The following is a 19,459-nucleotide window of genomic DNA, read 5'->3' as shown; positions in this document are numbered from 1 at the left end:
GGCAAATCTTGAATTAGAAGTCAGGTCTGCTGAATCTCTATCCTTGGCCCTTGGCATGACAGCACCCACCTGGTACTGTCAGTGCCCTCCCCAACACCCACTCCCAAGGATGACAATGGCAATGGTGAGAATAGCTAACATATATATTGTGCCTAGTATGTACAGACCCTCCTCTAGGTACTTCACATACATTAGCTCATTTAATTCTCTTGACAGCACCATGAAGTAAGTACTGTACTGTTATTATCTCATTGTTACAGATGAGGAAACCTAAGGAAGGAAACTGAAGGAGGAAAACTTCGTAACCTGCCGAAGGGCATGCAGATACTAAGTGCTGGAGCTGAGATTCTGGCTCAGGCAGTAGGCTCCAGGAGCCTGCTTCTTCTCCCATCATACTATTCTAGTGGGGTATGTCTACCAGCAAAGGTGTCTTCAAAGATGAGAGCTATTGCTGGCAGTTAGAGGCTATCACTGGGTTTGGTTTCATATAGCCATTAGACATGGATATGCTTGATGTGAAATAGTTCACTGGAAGCATAAAACATGAACGGAGGGAAACCAGGAGCCTGGCTAAAGAGTGGGGTGTTGGGATTTAGTTGCTCCAAAATCTTCCAATGTGTTAGGATATCAGTGCAGAGGCATTGAAACAGATTTTAAGCTTCCCTCAAGTTCTACAACATCTTTTAAATCAGTCTTTGAAAATGAAAGAAACAAACTACTTCAGCCAAAATGCTTGCAGTAAGAAACCTGGGTTTGAATACATTCTTTACTACTTTACTTGCTGAGTGACTAGGGGTTTATGGAATCAGCCTGAACCTCAGTTTCTCCTCCCAGGAGTTGGGGAAAATAACGCCCATCTCGTGGATGAGACATAATGTATGGAAACTCTAGCACAGTGACAACAGATTGTAAGTGATGAATAAAGAAAGCTCTTATTAGTTAAGCAAGATGACCAAACCCAAACATTCTTTCTTCTGTGAATCCTCACCCAATGCCTCATCCTAACCTGTTGGAATTAATTGCTTTTTCCCCTGGCTTTCGGTGGAAGTTGCTTGCACTTCTACTTGTCACTCCATTTGTCCGTGTATTAATGACACACCTGTACATCCATCCATCATTCATTAAAATTGTGCTGAGCATTTTCCATGTCCCAGTGCTGTGTTAGACACTGGGAGTTCAGAGATGGATCTGACATGGTTCCTGTCCTCAAAGAGCTTGGGCTTTTGGGGGCAAGCCAGGGCTGATGTACCCGAAGGACACAGACACTAAATCAACAGTAACACATCTACGCTTTTATTGTATCATAGCAATATTTTTCATGAGAAAACTCAGCACTTTGTTGGACTTCTAGATATTTATTTTATGATTTAGTATTATTTTTATAAAATAAGGAAGTCATAATGTTTTCAGATCGTTTTCAAATTAGCTTCCGGAAGTCTTAATCTGGTTCCACTTGGCAACAGACACATCTAAGGAACCATTACAAAGAACTGTGTTCAGTGCTGGGCTAGAAAAACCCCAGTGTTTACTCGGGGCTGAGGTAGGAGAGCCCCCACTGCCCCATTGGAGCGCCCCAGTTATCCCTAATGCTTGCTTCATAGACCTTCAAGCTGGACAGAGCTTAAAAATGCCAGCTCCTCCAGTGCCCTCCACAAAGGGTCGTGGAGGTCGGGGGAGGTGCACTTCAAGTGGGAGGCTTTCGCCCACTCCCCGTCCAGCCTGCGCCGTAGAACTCATTTTTTGTTTCATGTGAGGAAGCAGAACCCCAGCCGGTAGAGGTGACTTGCCCAAGATCACACAAATGGAATGGAAAACATTTAAATAGCTAACATCTATTGATTCCTTTTTATATGTGACGCATTGGCTGAGAGGTATTACATGAGTTTTCTCATTTAATCCTCCTGATAATTCCATGAAGTAGGTACCCTTATTTTCCTCATTTCATAGATGAGAAAACTGAGGTAAAATAAGAGACTTTCACAAGGTCATCTAGCAGTTAAGTAGCCAAGTCCAGATTTGCTCTCAATAGATGGTGGTTGACGTTGGAATAACAGTCTGATCCTGACCCCGGGCGCACATCTGGGGACCGTGGCACCTGGGGCTGGGGCGCTTGGTCCTGGGCTGGGGCTGGGGGAGCGACAGGCACTCGCGGGCTGGAGGTGGAACCTCTGGCTAACTATTCACAGCGGGTTTCCCTGGAGGTGAGAAAGTCCCGCCCCTAGGCGATGGAGCGCTGGGATTGGTTCTCCGGGACCGATTGACGGCTCAGGGCACGAGCGGGGACCGCAGCGGCGGAGGTGAGGGCGCCAGCAGGAAGTGGGAGAAGAGGCAGCCCAAGGCGGGCTGGCGGGCTGGCGGCAGTCGCTACTTGCCTAGTAACCTCAGCCGCTGTGGGTTCCTGGGGAGATGGAGGGGCCGGGGCTGGGCTCGCAGGTGAGTGCGACCGGGCGGTGGCTGTCCTGGGGGCCAGGAGAGCGACTGCAGCTGTGAAGGAAAGGACGGTGTGGGTGAGAGGCCGCTCGGTGAGGGGGTTTCGGGAGCGGCGGGGCCTGCGTCTGGGAAGCGGGAGCCTGGAAACACCAAGAATGATGCTGGAAATTCTCTCTGAGGTGACTGGGAAGGAAAGGCAAGGACTGACGGGTGAGGGCCCGAGCCGGCCCCTCCAGCCTCCATCCCTGGCCAGGGCGCCCCCTGGGGCCGGTACCCGGAGCCTGGCGGGGACTTCTGTGGGCCTGGGGAGGGGAGGATGGCCCTTCCCGGGAGAGGTGTCAGGTTACACACCTGATTCGGACCCTGAAGTCGGAGCGGTTCTGTTGATTTCTTTTTCAGCCCTGGCGCCTTGGCACCCGCCTCCACCCCACCCAGTCCAGTTTTCGCTTCTGTTTCCGTATCCTTGCTTACTCCTTGAAAGAATTAAGGCTGCTTGTTTAGGATGGAGGAAAGGGGCGTGGAGAGGGGAGGTACACATGGGGATCTGCAAAATCTCAAAGGACAATATTCCGTGGAGGAGGTGTTGTATAAAAGCCAGACGGAGTTCCAAAGAAGTGAAGCGGGCCGATCGGGGAAGTTACAGGAGGTAGATGTTGGCTCCAAGAGAACGAGATTTTTGTGCTTTTTGCTTATGGCCCTTTCCTAGTGCCTAGAGTACTGACTGGTATATTGTAGACGTTCACTTAATATTTATTGAATAAATGCAGAATTTCCAGATTCAGCCAGTTTTAGTGAGTGCATAAACCGTGCCAGATGCTTTCATATGCATTATTTTATTCCAGAATTGAAGCATCCTTAAGATATTATCCCCATGTACAGATGAGAACACTGAAGCTCTCTTCAGTCGGAACGAGTTAGGCGGTAGATTCTCAGTTTGGGATAATTGGATTAGTTGATCTGTAAAAACATTTTTCAGTCCCGAGAGTGTTCCTCATGCTCTCCCTTTCCCTTCTTTCAGCAAGGTCTTGTATAGGTTTAAGTGAGGGACAAGATGTCTGGGGAGATGTCAAGGTGTTCTTACTGGTTGTTCTTGCATTTTGACAGGAAAATAAATAGTTCTCAGGCAGACTGGATTTTACCAAAGGGTGTTGAATCTTCACATGGAAACAGCGCCTCATTCTTTTTCTCAGAGAGGCTCAAAGAAAAGTTGGTAGAAGTAACTATTATGTCTTAATTACTGCCACTTATTTACAAAAGCCTTCAAGTGCTTAAAGTTCCTCTCTCGTGCTGAAGGGAAGATTAGCCTTGTCCCAGTTCCGTGGCCTATAGAGAGAGAATGATTCGGTGGTTGAATTTAGTAGGGAAAGGTAGAGACATCATTGTTGTTGTTAATAGTAATTGCTCTTGTTAACTTTTTCAATAATGTGAAGAGCTTACCTATATATACTGCTTTGCAGTTTGCAAAATACTTCCCCATTTTTGATCCTCACTATAATCCTTTGAGGTGGGGAGAAATGATTATTCTGATTTTAAAGATGAGAACTGGATTTTAAAGCTCAGAAAACTTGAATCACTTGCTACAAGTCAAATAGCTGCTAAGTGATAGAGCCAAGACTTCAGTCATTCATTCAGCAAATGTGTTTTGAATGTCTGCCTGGCACCGTTTTAGGTGCTGTGATAAATTAGTGAACAAAACGGACAAAAACATTACTGTTCTCATTGAATTTGGTTCTTTTGATTCCAAGATCAGTGCTGTTGGATTTTTGCCAGGATTTGCCTATAGGATCAGGTCTCCAGTTTCCTTTCTGACCTCATCTTTTTTTTTTTTTTTTAAGACAGTCTCTGTCACCAGGCTGGAGTGCAGTGGCACGATCTCAGCTCGCTGCAATCTCCGCATCCCAGGTTCAAGAGATTTCCCTGCCTCAGCCTCCTGAGTAGCTGGGACTATAGGCGCGGACCACCACGCCCTACTAATATTTTGTATAGTAAAACGGGGTTTCATCATGTTGGCCAGGATGGTCTCGATCTCCTGACCTCATGATCCGCCTGCCTCAGCCTCCCAAAGTGCTGGGATTACAGGCGTGAGCCACCACGCCCGGCCTGACCTCATCTTTTACTACTTTCATGCTTGCCCCGTCATCCCCAGCCACACCAGCCTTACTATTTGCTCTGCCTGGAATGCTGTTTCCTTGTGTGCCCACTTGGTTTATTCCCCCACCTCTTTAAAGTCTTGACACAAGTGACACCTCCGTGTGGCGTTCTGTGACCCGCATATTTAAAATTGCAAACTTTTTCCATCATCAGCACTACCAGCAACGCTCCCTGGCCTCCTTCCTTGCTTTAGATTTCTCCTCAGCATTTAACACCATTTAATGTACTTATTGGTCTTGTTTATTGTTTCTTTCTCCTCCACTGAATGTTAGTGCTATAAGGACAGTGATTTTTATCTGTTATGTTCACTGTTGTGTGCCTGGCATCTGGAACAATGCCCAGCACTGGTGAGTACCTGTAAATACTTGTCAATGAATGAACTTGGAAACTAAACTCTGGAACTTCTGTTAATGAGAACTTTAATGACATGAGAACTTTTAATGACTGTCACATATTTCTCTCTCAGTCGCTCCTTCTCTCTCACTCTCTTTTTATTTGATAATCTGGCAGGATAATGACTGTCATTGGAGTTTGAGTGTGGTTTTCTAGATCTTGATTTTGGCTTAAATTAATGCCCACTGTAACTTTAACAATTCTTGTATATAATTTAGAAAAATAATCGCATTTGTGACATCTCTGTGTGAGAAGTATTACACGATCCCTCAGAACTTAAAGATGCTGTAGTTATCTATTGTGTAAGAAACCACCCCAAAACATAGTGGTATGAAACAGCCTTTGTCATGCTCATGGACTCTGTGTGTCAGGGACTTGGACAGACTGCAGCAGGGTTGGTTTGTTTCTGTTCCACCATGTCTGGAGCCTCAGCTGCAAAGACTCATAAGCTGGAGATGACTTGAGAGCCGGTGCTGGTATCTACGAGTCTTCACTTACATCTGGCAGTTAAGTTCCAGTAGAGACACCTACACGTGGCCTGTGCCTGTGCACAGTATAGTGGCTGAGTTCCATTAGTGACCATCTAATGGAAGAGCCAGGAAGAAGAAACTGCCAGTTTCTAAGGCGTGGGCCTGCAAACTGGAACAACATCACTTCAAAATATATTATTAGTGAGGTAGTCACAGAGCTCAGAGTCAAGAGGAAGGGACATAGACCTTTACCTCTTGATGGAGAAGTAGCAAATAATTTTGAGGCTATGTTGTAAAAATTACCACAAATGTATTCATATGTCTGTTAGATAATTTTCATAATATCTTGTTCTGCTTTTCACTCTTCTGTGGAGGACAGTGAGCTAGCTACATATCTCTTTCTTGTCATCCCTCTTTTTTCCCTCTTTAAATTTTTTTTCCCCTGTGTATCTTAATTAAAACAACAACAATAAAAAAAAACATATTATTCTACTATCTTGAGGCAGTTGTAGACTGGAATCCTAGGAAGACTAGAGGAAGTAAAATGGAATGGAATCATAGAATACTTGGAGCTGGAAGGCTTTTCAGTATTACCTAATTGAGAGATTCTTAAACTGGCATATAGGATAAGCTTCAGGGCATTAGTGAATATCTTGGAATTAGTGAACATCTTGAAAAGTTAGTTTACATGTGCAGTTGTGCATTTCTCTTAAGTAGAGAGGCCTTAATTTTGGAAACATTTTCAAAAAGGTCCATGACATTTGGAAGGTTTGAGAACCATTTATCTAGTCTAGCCCTTTAACTTTTCCCATGAATTCAAGACTCAAAAATAATAACTTACTTTCCAAAGGTTCATAGCAAGTTAGCAGAGCCCAGGTGTCAGGGCTCCTGATGCAGTGCATTTTCACTGCTACTCAGCCATGATAGGATCTTGTTTGATTGTTTGCTGCCACTTGGAGTCCACCCATTCTTTAGTTCAAGGTCTGAGGAGTAGTCTGTATTTTACTCTGCTCTGAAAATGGAGAAGGGAGTATATCCCTAAGTAGAATATAAGTTCCTTGAAAACCAAGGACCTTGTCTGTTGTTCATTGCCATATCGCTGTGTCTACAATAGTGCCCAGCACATAGTAGGCATTCAGTAAATGTCTAGAATGAATGAATTATGGAAGGAATTGTGTCTTATTCATCTTTTATCCCCGATTACCTACTTCTGTGATTTGTATAGGTGTGCTTTATATTTCCCTGAATGAATAATTAATGAAAACTCTTGGGAGTTGGCTGGCATTGTAAGAATTTGCTTAGTCTGTTTTGTTACCTTAACATTGTAGGCAGCTATGTAGCAGTTAAACTTCTTTATCCATATAGTGTGTTCATGCAGTACAGTCTTTACCAGTTCCCAAGTCAATAATGACTATTGTAACAGCTTGGCTTAGGACCATGTAACATGAGACTACTTAGAAGGAGCTTTATGGGTGTATTGATCTGTCTCTTTCCTTTTGCAAATGTAGAAATGAGCCAAAAATAGAGTAGATGATTCGCCACTATCATACAGCCAATGTGGCTGTACTAGGAATCTGGTTATTTGGCCTGTGTCATCAGTGCAATCAGGAGAGATTAGGCTGAGAGTATACTGTGGAAGCAGAGACTCAATGTGTCTTCCCCATCTTTTGAGACTGAAGGTTGCCTGTCTCCTTCTCTACCATGTCCTTGCCCTCCTTTTCTTGACCTTGCTTCACAGAAAACTTGACAGAAAATAAAAATTTCAGCTCTCTTCTGTTTGAACATGGGGATAGGAGCCGGCTGCCAATTTCATGTTGTCATGGATCATGTTATTGTAAGATTTGACAATGTATTTCTAAATTATATTCATTAACTAATAGCTCAGTATATGCTCATGGCAAGATTTGAATTAAAGATAGTGGTTATAAATCTGCATCAATTTAGCCTTTGACAATTTCGAATTTTTTCCGAGGGGGTACTGACTTGTCAGATAGGATTAGATCATCTTTGTTTATACTTCATGTGTCTGATGAAGAGTTCCTGATCTGCTATTTTCTTATTTGCTTGTGCTTATTATTATTATTATTATTGTTATTATCTCAATTCGTGGCTTCTTTGTAGAAATCAGCTTAAGCTACTTGCTCATTTTGGGAGACGTAATTTAGTTAAACTTTAACAATATAATTTGAAAATAATCCAATGTATTTTGTAAAATGCTGAAGGTCCTACTGTCAACTCTCTGTGGAAGCTTTCTCTGCCCCCAGGTTACCTTGTAAACAGAGTATAAGGAGTGACCTGCTTGGCATACCAGTAAATGAGACTGCCATTGTTAAAAATTAGTAAAGCTTTCCTGCCAGCAGAGGTGTGCTAAAAAGAAAAAATAAATTTGGTAAAGCTTTAAAAACTCAAATTTGTAAATTTTATTTTTCCTTTTTAAGTAAAAAGATAAAAGGTTATTATAATAGAAGCTTTAACTTTTTCTCATATTACCTAGTGGGTTACTGCATATATGGCCTTCAGTGTACCTTCCTCACTTTGTAGATGATTCAAACATAAGCTTTGAATATAGTCATTTTTAGGTTTTACTTTGATCTGGATTTGGGTAAACAATGATGACATGAACAAAATATATCTCCTGTTTTCTAGTTTCTTATAATTGCCATTTAATCATATATATCACGTATTGCTTGCTATTATTATTTTACTCTGTCTCTGACATATCTCCCTTATTAGACTTAAATTCCTGGAGGAGAGACACCCATGTCTTCTATGCCCTTAGCATAATTGTACATCATAAATACACAGTAATTAATTGCCTACTAAACAAATGCTCTTAATTGTGGATAATCTTCACATTAAAACATGTAAATCTCCTCAATTTTATACGTGAAAAATAAAGCTGATGTCCTTAATGCCTTAACACAGTATAAGAAGCAACAAATTTGTATCTAGAATGACTCCATTTTCCCTGATGAAAAATCTGTGTATAAACAAAGGGTCAGGGTCGGGTGTGGTGGCTCATGCCTGTAACCTCAGTGCTTTGGGAGGCCAAGGTGGAAGGATAACTTGAGGTCAGGAGTTTAAGACCAGTCTGGGCAACATAACGAGACCTGTCTACAGAAGAGTAAAAAAATCAGCAGGGTGTGGTGGTGCTTGCCTATAGTCCTAGCTACGAGGGTGGGTCAGGTGGTAGGATCACTTGAGCCCAGCAGATAGGGCTGTAGTGAGCTTTGATGGTGCCACTGCACTCCAGCCAGGGTGACAGGTAATACCCCGTCTTAAAAACAAAACAAAAAAGGGTTAGTCTTTCTAACCTACAAAGAGAAACAGATATGTACAATTCATTAGAAAAATAAGTAGACTATGAAAAGGCAATCCACAAAAGAGAAAATATGGAGAGCCAATATACCTAACAACAACAACAACAAACAAAGCACTCAGAGTCATTAGCAACTAGGGGAGTACAAATGAAAAATAGGATGCCATTTTTAGCCATCAGATTGTCAAGGTTGTAAAAAGATTGATAATATTCGGTTCTGGGAAGTTTTGTAGGGAGAAAGAACATGTATATACATTGCTGTTGGAACTGTGAATTGGGGAGAGTATTTGGTCAGAATCTATTTATATTTAAAATGCACGTTTTTTGACTCAACAGTCCTACTTTGGGGAATCAATCCTATAGAATTAGAATGCCCAGGGTATTGATTGGATTGCGTATAGACGTGAAAGGCTGAAATCAACCTGTGTCTCTAACCAAAGGGGAATGGTTGAATGAATTATGCTATATCCATATACAATGGAACAATAGTGAAATATTACTGAACTGTAGGACTGTACATGATATATTGTTACATGAGAAAAGCAAGTTGAAGAATAATGTATATAATGTGATCCTATTTGTTCAGTAAGTATAAGAAGGAAATGATTAAAAATGTGTGTGTATGTGTATATATAGCACAATATTATATATGTTAAAATATATATACATAATGAGGGAAGATGCACCCAACTGTTATACTGGTTATCTCTGGTGGTACAGTATTGGAGAGGAAATAGTCCAGATTGTTAACCCCGTATTCACTTCTGTATTGCTAGATCTTTAAAATTAATTTGTATCATTCTATAGTTTAAAAATCTAGTAAAAATTTTTTTTATATAAAAATACACTGATTTTTTTTTGGTCAATCTTAGCTGTACTTTTTGTTACACCTGTTACTTACTGAAATTCTAGAAATTTTGAGTATAGTTCAACTCTTTTCCTCAACCCTTTGCCTTCTTCCAATTGAATATACTTACCATGACATCAGGAAAAGCATCCTAAAGTAATGTTTTTATTTACATTTCAATCTAACTACCTACATGTTTATTTTTAACTGTGTGTGATTCTGTGTGTGTGTATGTACGGGGGTATTGATTATTTACCAGATAAATCAGAATTTACCTATTCAGAAAAGCAGGTGGACTGAAGAAGAAAAAGACCGGAATTCAAAAACCACCAAATCAGTAGCTGATTTACTTTTTTTCTCTCTGATTTGCCCCCAGCTTTGACTTGAGCCCTGGAAGTAAGCATCAGTGCAGACAGCGAGTGCTCTATGAGAAGCTATCTAGTTAAAGCTCAAGGAGCCGTAAAGGGATTTCCTGGCAGCACAAGCACCAGAAACACTGAGGGAGAACTTTCTTCTCTGAACAGAGGAATTGTGACCCCAAGACAGTAGTTTTTAGACGTGACACCAAAAGTACAATCCATAAAAGAACAAATTGATAAATTGGACTTTTTTTAAATTTAAAACTTCTGCTCTATGAAACAGACTTTTAAGAGATGGGAAGGTAAGGTACAGACCAGGAGAAAATATCTGCAAATCACGTATCTGACAAAAGACTTGTATCTAGAATATATAATATAAAGAACTCTCAAAACTTAACTGTAAGAAAACAAACAGCTCAATTGAAAAATGGACAAAAGACTTGAACAGACACTTCACCAGAGAAGATATACAGATGGCAAATAAGCACGTGAAAAGATGTTCAACTTCATTAGCTGTTAAGGATATACAAATTAAGACCATGATGAGATGCCCCTATACATCTATTAGACTGACAATCCCAAGTGCCGGTGAGAATGCAGAACAATTGTAACTCTCATAGTTGTTAGTGGCAATGCAAGGTGGCATAGCCAGTCTGGAAAATAGATTAGCAATTTCTCATAAATTTAAATATACCTAACATATGGGCAAGCAGTCTCACTCTCAGAGAAATGAAAGCATGTTCTCACAAAAGTTTGTCCATGAATATTTTTAGCAGCTCTATTTATGATTGCCAAAAGCTGGAAAACAACCCACGCAGATTGTTTGGATAGATTAACTGATGCACCGATATAGTGGGATACTACACAGCGATAAAAAAGAAGGAATTATTGATAACATACAACAACTTGAGTAAATCTCAGCACCATTGTGCTGAGTGGAGGAAGCCCCTCCTAAAAGGTTGTGTACTGTATAATTCCACTATATGACATTCTGGGAAAGACAGAATTAATGACAACAGATCAGTGGTTGCCAAGACTTGGTTGGGGTTACAGGAGGGTGTGACTATAAAGGATGATAGTGGTGGTTACATGACTCCATACATGTGTTAAAATTCATAGAGCTGTATACCAAAGTTAATTTTACTGTAAATTAACTTTTTAAAAACAGTGCCCTTCAAAATAACCCCTTGAGGGGTTATGGACTCATTTAAGTAAAACTGAAAATTTTAAAACTTTCTTTTAAAAACTTTTGTTTTAGGTTTGGGGTACATGTGCAGGTTTGTTATATACACAAACTTATGTCATGGGGGTTTGTTGTATAGATTATTTCATTACGCAAGTATTACGCCTAGTACCCAGTAGTTATTTTTTCTGCTCTTCTCCCTCCTCCCACCCTCCACCCTCAAGTATACCCCAGTGTCTGTTGTTCCCTTCTTTTTTTTTTGCAATGGAGTCTTGGTCTGTCACCCAAGCTGGAGTGCAGTGGTGTGATCTCGGCTCACTGCAACCTCCACCTCCCATGTTCAAGCGATTCTCCTGCTTCAGCCTCCCGAGTAACTGGGACTACAGGCACAAACCACCACCCTGGCTAATTTTTTTTTTTTTTTTTTAAAGTAGAGATGGGGTTTCACCATGTTGACCAGGCTGTTCTTGAACTCCTTACCTCAAGTGATCTACCTGCCTTGACCTCCCAAAGTGCTGAGATTACAGACATGAGCCACCATGCCCAGCCTGCTGTTCCCTTCTTTGTGTTCATGAGTTCTCATCATTTAGCTCCCAGTGAGAACATGCAGTATTTTGTTTTCTGTTCCTGCATACGGATAATAGCCTCTAGCTCCATTCGTATTCCTATAAAAGACATGATCTCATTCTTTTTTATGGCTGCATAGTATTCCATGGTTTATATGTACTACATTTTATTTACCCAGTTTGTCACTGATGGGCATTTATGTTGATTCCATGTCTTTGCTATTGTGAATAGTGCTACAGTCAACATTCACATACATGTGTCTTTATGGTAGAATGATTTGTAGTCCTCTGGGTATATACCCAGTAATGGAATTGCTGGGTTGAATGGTAGTTCTGCTTTTAGCTCTTTGAGGAATCGCCATACCGCTTTCCGCAATGGTTAAACTAATTTACACTCCCATCAACAGTGTATAAGCATTCCTTCGTCTCTGTAACCTTGCCAGCATCTCTTATTTTTTTGACTTTTTAATAATAGCATTCTGACTAGTGTGAAATGGTATCTCATTGTGGTTTTGATTAGCATTTCTCTAATGATCAGTGATGTGATTAAGCTTTTTTTCATATGCTTATTGGCTGCATGTATGTCTTCTTTTGAAAGTGTCTGTTCATGTTCTTTACCTACTTTTTAATGGGGTTTGTTTTTCTCTTGTAAATTTAAGTTCCTTATAGATGCTGGATGTTAGACCTTTGTCGGATGCATAGTTTGCAAATATTGTCTCCCATTTTATAGGATGTCTGTTTACTCTGTTGATAGTTTCTTTTACTGCGCAGAAACTCTTTAGTTTAATTAGATCCCACTTACCAATTTTTGCTTTTGTTGTCATTGCTTTTGGTATCTTTGTTATGAAATCTTTGCCCATTCCTATATCCAGGATAGTATGTCATAGGTTTTTTTCTAGGCTTTTTATAGTTTTGGATTTTACATTTAAATCTTTGATCCATCTTGAGTTGATTTTTGTATATGGTGTAAGGAAGGGGTCCAGCTTCGATTTTTCTGTATATGGCTAGCCAGTAATCCTAGCACCATTTATTGAATAAGGAGTCTTTTCCCCATTGCTTGTTTTTATCAACTTTGTTGAAGATCTGATGGTCATAGGTGTATAGCCTTGTATCTGGGCTCCCTATTCTATTCCATTCGTCTGTGTGTCTGTTTTTGTACCGGTATCAAACTGTTTTGGTTACTATAGCGCTATAGTATTGTTTGAAGTCAGGTAATGTAATTCCTCCAGCTTTGTTCCTTTTGCTTAGGATTGCCTTGGCTATTCAGGCTGTTTTTTGGTTCCATATGAATTTTAAAATAGTTTTTTCCTAGTTCTGTGAAGAATGTCTTTGGTAATTTGATAGGGATAACCTTAAATCTGTAAATTGCTTTGGGCAGTATAACCATTTTCATGATACTGATTCTTCCTATCCGGGAGCATGGGATGTCTTTTCCTTTGTTTGTGTCTTCTCTGATTTATTTGAGCAGTGCTTTGTAATTCTCATTGTGGAGGTCTTTCACCTCCCTGATTAGCTGTATTCCTAGGTATTTTATTCTTGTTGTGGCAGTTGTGAATGGGATTGCCTTCCTGATTTGGCTCTAGGCTTGATAATTGTTGTATAGGAATGCTAGCGATTTTTGTACGTTGATTTTGTATCCTGAAACTTTGCTGAAGTTGTTTATCAGCTGAAGGAGCTCTTGGACCAAGACTATAGGGTTTTCTAGATAGAGAATCATGTTATCTGCAAACAGGGATAGTTTGACTTCCTGTCTTCCTATTTGGATGCCCTTTATTTCTTTGTCTTGCCTGATTGTTCTGGAGAGGACTGCGAATACTGTGTTGAATAGAAGTGCTGAGAGCAGGCATCCTTGTCTTGTAAAAACTTTATTTAAAATTAAAAATTTCTAAAAGAAATTTAAAAACTGTCTTTTAAAAATGAAATTTAAGAAACTTTCATTCTTAAAACTTTTTGGAACTCTTGGAGAATTGACTTTGACACATTATTTCAAATATCTTCAGTTTTTTATTCTCAATTGTGTATTCATCCTTAGAGAATGATTTTCTTTTTAAACTGGAAACTTCACAGAAATAGGTTTGGTGATAAGGTAGGTGAAAGCTAGGTAACTTTATTGATGGTAAAAAGCAAGATGAGGTTATAAAATAATAAGTCAGTTTTCATTTGTAGCAATTTTCTACGTACAGTTATACATCCCATAATGTTTCGATCAATGCCAGACCACACATACGATGTTGATCAGAGCAGTAGTTTATACCATATAGCCTAAGTGTGTAATAGGCTATACTGCCTAGGTCTTTGTAAATATACATTGTGATATTTGCACAAGAATGAAATGGCCTAAATATTTGTTTCTCAGAATATATCCTCATTGTTAATGAAAGCATGGCTATATTTGATGTGACCCTTCCACTGAACACACCAAAAAATGCAGGATACAGTATAAAAGCATTTAAAGTATTTTACCTTTTTGATGCTAGTGTAAACTTTTTTTTAAAGATGCCTTAGGATTTTCTATGCATATGATCATGTTTTTGCAAGTAAAAATGGATTTACTTCTTTTCTAATCTGTATGCATTTTTATTATTTTTCCTACTTTATTATGCTATCTGGTACTTTAGTACAGTGTTAATTAGAAGTGGTGATAATGAGCATCTTTGCTTTGTTTCCAGTCTTGGAGTAAAAATGGTCTTGTACCATTAAATGTGATGGTAGCTGTAGATTTCTTGTAAATGTTCTTTATCAGATTGAGGAGGTTCCCTTCTTTCCCTTGTATTGAAAGATTTTACAAATTTTGTCATATGCTTTGCATAAATAATTTTCATATAAAGAATTTTGTTAAATGCTTTATTCTATGATGAATATATATTTTTTACTGTTGTATATATTTGAATATATGTTTTATTCTGTTAATATGAATATTCACCTTATTCATTAATATGGTAGGTTGCATTGATTTATTTTGAAACGTTTAAGCTAGGTTGTGATGTGTAGTCTTTTTTATATATTACTGGATTCACCTTACTAATATTTTGTTTAGGATTTTTGTATCTATGTTCATAAGGGATACTGGGCCTATAGTTTTCTTTACTTGTAATGTCTTTGTTGGTTTTGGTATGGAGTGATTCTACCTCGTAAAATGAGCTGGGAAGCATTCTCTCTTCTGTTTTCTGACGGAGTATTATTTTTTCCCTAGATATTTGATAGGGTTAACCAGTTAAGTTATATGGGCCTGGAATTTTTTATGAGAAAGGTTTTCATTATGAATGAAATTTATTTAATAGATACTATGTTATTTATTACTTTTAAGATCCATTTTGATAATGTGTGTCTTTTAAGGTGTTTGTATATTTCACTTAAGTTGCTAATTTATTGACATAAAGTTGTTCAAAATATTCCCTTTTTATCCTTTCAAAATTTGCAGGCTCTTGTAGTGATGTCTGTTTTTTAAACCTGGTATTTGTCATTGATACTTTTTCATTTTTCTTGATCAATCTGATCAAAGGTTTCTCACTTTTATTGACTTATTCTTTCTAGAGAACCAGATTTTGGCTTCAATGATTTTCTGTATTGTTTCTCTGTTTTATAGTTTCACAAATGCCTTCTATTTTTATATTCTTCTTGTTGTATCCACTTTGAGTATAATTTTCTTTCTCTAGATTATTAACATGAAAGCTTAGATAACTTACTGTAGGCTCATTTTTTTTTTTCCTAATGTAAGCATTTAAAGCTACAAATTCCCTGTAAACACTGCTTAGGCTGCATACTAAGCTCTTTAAACTGTTGTGCTTTTGCTTTCTGGCTTGCCTTATGTCTGATGAGAAGTCTGAGTGTATTCTTATCTTTGGCTCTTTGAACATATATGTCTGTTTCTTCCAGACTTTTTTTTTTTTTTTTTGAAAGGGAATCTCGCTCTGTCGCCCGGGCTGGAGTACAGTGGTGCGATATCGGCTCACTGCAACCTCAGCCTCCTGGGCTCAGTGATTCTTCTACCTCAGCCTCCCGGGTAGCTGGGACTGCAGGTGCGCGCCACCATGCCCGGCTGATTTTTTTTTTTTTTTAGAGTCTCACTCTGTCGCCCAGGCTGAAGTGCAGTGGCGCGATCTCGGCTCACTGCAAGCTCCGCCTCCCGGGTTCACACCATTCTCCCGCCTCAGCCTCTGCAGTAGCTGGGACTACAGGCGCCCACCACCTCGCCCAGCTAGTTTTTTGTATTTTTAGTAGAGATGGGGTTTCACCATATTGGCCAGGCTGGTCTCGAACTCCTTACCTTGTGAACTGCCTGCCTTGGCCTCTCAAAATGTCCAGACTGATTTTAAGATCTCTTTATTACTGGTTTTTAGTGATTTGGTCATGATATGTCTTGGTGTAGGATTTCAGGGCTTATCCTACTTGGGATCCATCAAACTTCTAGTTACTGTGAGTTTATAATTTTCACCAAATTTGGAAGATTTTTGACTATTACTTCTTCAAATATTAAAAAAAAAAACTTTTTTCCTTTTCTGGAACTCCAGTTATACATCTTCAGTCACCTTCTCTCTGTGCTGCATTTTGGATAGTTTCATTGTTGTTTCTTCAATTTAAATGGCCTTTTCTTCTATACTGTTTAATCTGCTGTTAATCTCATCTGGTGTAATTTGTATTTTAGAGATTGATTTTTTTTCTCTCTCTTTTGAGATAGAGTCTCACTCTGGTGCCAGGCTAAAGTGCAGTGGTGTGATCGTGGCTCACTGCAACTACCTCCCAGATTCAAGTGATTCTCCTGCCTCAGTCTCCTGAATATCTGGGATTACAGGCATGTGCCACCATGCCCGGCTAATTTTTGTATTTTTAATAGAGATGGGGTTTCACCATATTGGTCAGGCTGGTCTTGAACTCCTGACCTCAAGTGATCTGCCCACCTTGGCCTCCCAAAGTGCTGGGATTACAAGGAGGTTGATTTTTATCCGCAGATATTCTAATCAGATCTTTTGTCATATCTTCAATTTCTTTGCTCATTTTGTTAATGTTTTCCTTTAAATACTTATACATACTTATATTAGCTGTTTTAATGTCTTTTTCAGCTAATTTTGTCATCTTTATAGTTTCAAGGTCTGGTTTTCTTCTGGCTGGGGCTATGGATCACATTTTTCTTGCTTCTTGGCATGTTTAGTGAGTTTTGATTTGATAGTGGACTTTGTGAATGCATGTTGATGAGTATCTGGTATTTGATGCCTTTCTTTAAAGACTATTGAATATTGTTTGGCAGGCAGTAAAGTTAATGTTGCTCAATTTGAGTCCTTTGAAGTCTGATTTTAGGCTTCTCTAGAGTGGTTCTGGGGTAGCCTTTATTCCAGATACAGTTCAGCACTACTTCTAAGGTGTGGCCCTCTGATATCTCCACTGAATAACCCAAGGGGTCATCAAAGACTCTCCGCTTTGGCTGATCAGAATTTGAACATCTTCCTGCTACGTATAAACTCCAGTAATTGTTCAGTTTACAAATCTCCAGTCATTTTTTGCCTATACTTGTCAAGTTTCCCTCTATACATTGCTTGTCCTAGTACTCTGCAAAGACTCAATGGGCCTCCTATACAGATTTTTTGGAGCCCCTTGGAATGTGCCCACAACTGCCAGCTATCTCAGCCTCTCTGATCTCAAATTTCTGTCTCCTCAATTTAGCAAGGCTTCTGGGCTCTAAAACAAAGTGTTTTCGTCTCAGTGCACATGATTGCAAAATTTCTGGGATGATGGGGCTCACCTTGTGTTTTCTTTTTCCTCATATCTTGGCAATCACAGTCTTATTGTTCTCATTGTCCAATGTCTGAATACAGTTTACTTCATATATTTTGTTCACTTTTCTAGGTTTCTTTAATGATTGTAGAGCAACAGAAGCACTCATACCCCGCAGGGGAAAGTTTAACTGTTACAACCATTTTGAAGATGAGTTAAGCCTATCTTCAAAGCCAACAGTTCCACTTCTAGATATATGCTTTTCAGAATTGTTTACATGTATATATATATACCTAGAGACATGTACAAGAATGTGCATAGCAATGTATTTTTTTATAATAGCCCCAAACTGGGAACAATCCAAATATCCAGCCATAGTAAAATAGATAAATTAATTGTAGTATGTTACTGTATTGGAATGTTCTACAGCAATGAAAATGAACCTGTTGTAGCTTTCATAACAACATGGATGAGGCTTGTAAGTCTAATGTTAATGAAAACAAATGATAGAGAATACATATGATAGATTCCATTTGTACAAAGATTAAAAAAATGTAAAGCTGAACTGTACTTTTTAGAGTTGCATACATTAGAGATAAAACTATAAAGAAAAGCAAAAAGTGATTATAACTGAAGTCAGGAAACTGTTCTTTTAGTGTGGGGATATGGTGGAGCATAGCATGTGTCCAGGCAGTCTTCTAAGGTGCTGGCCCAGTTCTATATCTTGACTTAGGTAGTGGTTTCATGGAAGTTCATTTTATATTTATTCTTTACTCTTTACAAAAGAAGAAGTCCATATATATATACACATATATGTTTTATATACTTCACTCTATATAATAAATCATAATATTTTCAGATATTCAGAGTATAAAAATATGAGTCTGTTTTATATGGCTCTGAGGACGGTTTCAGAAAGGGAATTCTGAAAACATTTCAAGGTAATGCCATTGGAATAACTAATAATCTCCTGAGGAGACTAATTTGAAGATATGATTTCTGATACATTTATTTAAAAATCAACTTTTTAAAAATTGCAGATAGGTAACTAAATTTGCTTATTAAGCACTAATTCAGGTCAGGTTTGGTGGCTTACACCTGTAATCCCAGCACTTTGGGAAGCAGAGGCAAGAGGATCACTTGAGGTCAGGAGTTCAAGACCAGTCTGGGCCACATAGTAAGACCTTGTCTCTACAAAAATAAAAACTGAAAAATTAGCTGGTTATACCAAAGGATTATAAAACATTCTGCTATAAAAACACATGCACATGTATGTTTATTGCAGCACCATTCACAATAGCAAAGACTTGGAACCAACCCAAATGCCCATCAATGATAGACTGGATAAAGAAAATGTGGCACATATTCACCATGGAATACTATGCAGCCATAAAAAAGAATGAGTTTATTTCTTTTGCAGGGACATGGATGAAGCCGGAAACCATCATTCTCAGCAAAGTAACACAGGAACAGAAAACCAAACACTGCGTGTTCTCACTCATAAGTAGGAGTTGAACAGTGAGAATGTATGGACACAGGGAGGGGAACATTACACACTGAGGCCTGTTAGGGGTGGGGGGCAAGGGGAGGGATAGCATTAGGAGGAATATGTAATGTAGATAACAGGTTGATGGGTGCAGCAAACCACCATAGCACATGTATACCTATGTAACAAACCTGCACGTTCTGCACATATATCCCAGAACTTAAAGTATAATAAAAAATAAAAAGGAAACAAAATATTAGCTGGGTATGGTGACATGCGCCTGTAGTCTCAGCTACTTAGGAGGCTGAGGCAGGAGGATTGCCTGAGCCCTGGAATTCAAGGCTGCAGTGAGCTATGATCACACTGCTGCACTCTAGCGCGGGCAACAGAGGAAGACCCCCGTCCCAATAAATAAATACATTTTTTAAAAAAGTACTAATTCAGGGAGGTTTCTCTTTAAGGTGTCATTTCTTTAGAGAATGCAATATAATGTGTTTTATTAAAGTTGATTCCTTTCACATGAATCTGTTTCTACTTGGAAATCTG

The 19,459-nt window shown here is 39.1% G+C and overlaps 1 protein-coding gene across 4 annotated transcripts in view; it reads left to right on the top strand.

Annotated features, from left to right (window-relative positions):
* The first annotated feature begins 2,249 nt into the window (after positions 1–2,249).
* ZDHHC13 (zinc finger DHHC-type palmitoyltransferase 13) overlaps positions 2,250–19,459 on the top strand; it is a 53,179-nt gene continuing 35,969 nt past the window's right edge. For 2 of the 4 annotated variants that reach the window (XM_077964842.1, XM_077964840.1), the window contains exon 1: positions 2,323–2,433. Coding sequence is in view for 1 of the 4 variants with exons in the window: in XM_077964840.1 (XP_077820966.1) it covers positions 2,407–2,433 (27 nt within the window). In the remaining 3 variants the exon portion in view is untranslated. Of the gene's footprint in view, positions 2,298–2,322; positions 2,434–9,986; positions 10,558–19,459 lie in introns of those variants that run through there. The other 2 variants (XM_077964843.1, XM_077964844.1) reach the window with 2 other exon arrangements.

The sequence above is a fragment of the Macaca mulatta genome, chromosome 14, assembly GCF_049350105.2.
Source record: "Macaca mulatta isolate MMU2019108-1 chromosome 14, T2T-MMU8v2.0, whole genome shotgun sequence".
Classification (NCBI taxonomy): domain Eukaryota; kingdom Metazoa; phylum Chordata; class Mammalia; order Primates; family Cercopithecidae; genus Macaca; species Macaca mulatta.
The sequence above is the reverse complement of the archived record's forward strand: the minus strand, read 5'-3'. Positions and strand labels throughout refer to the sequence as shown.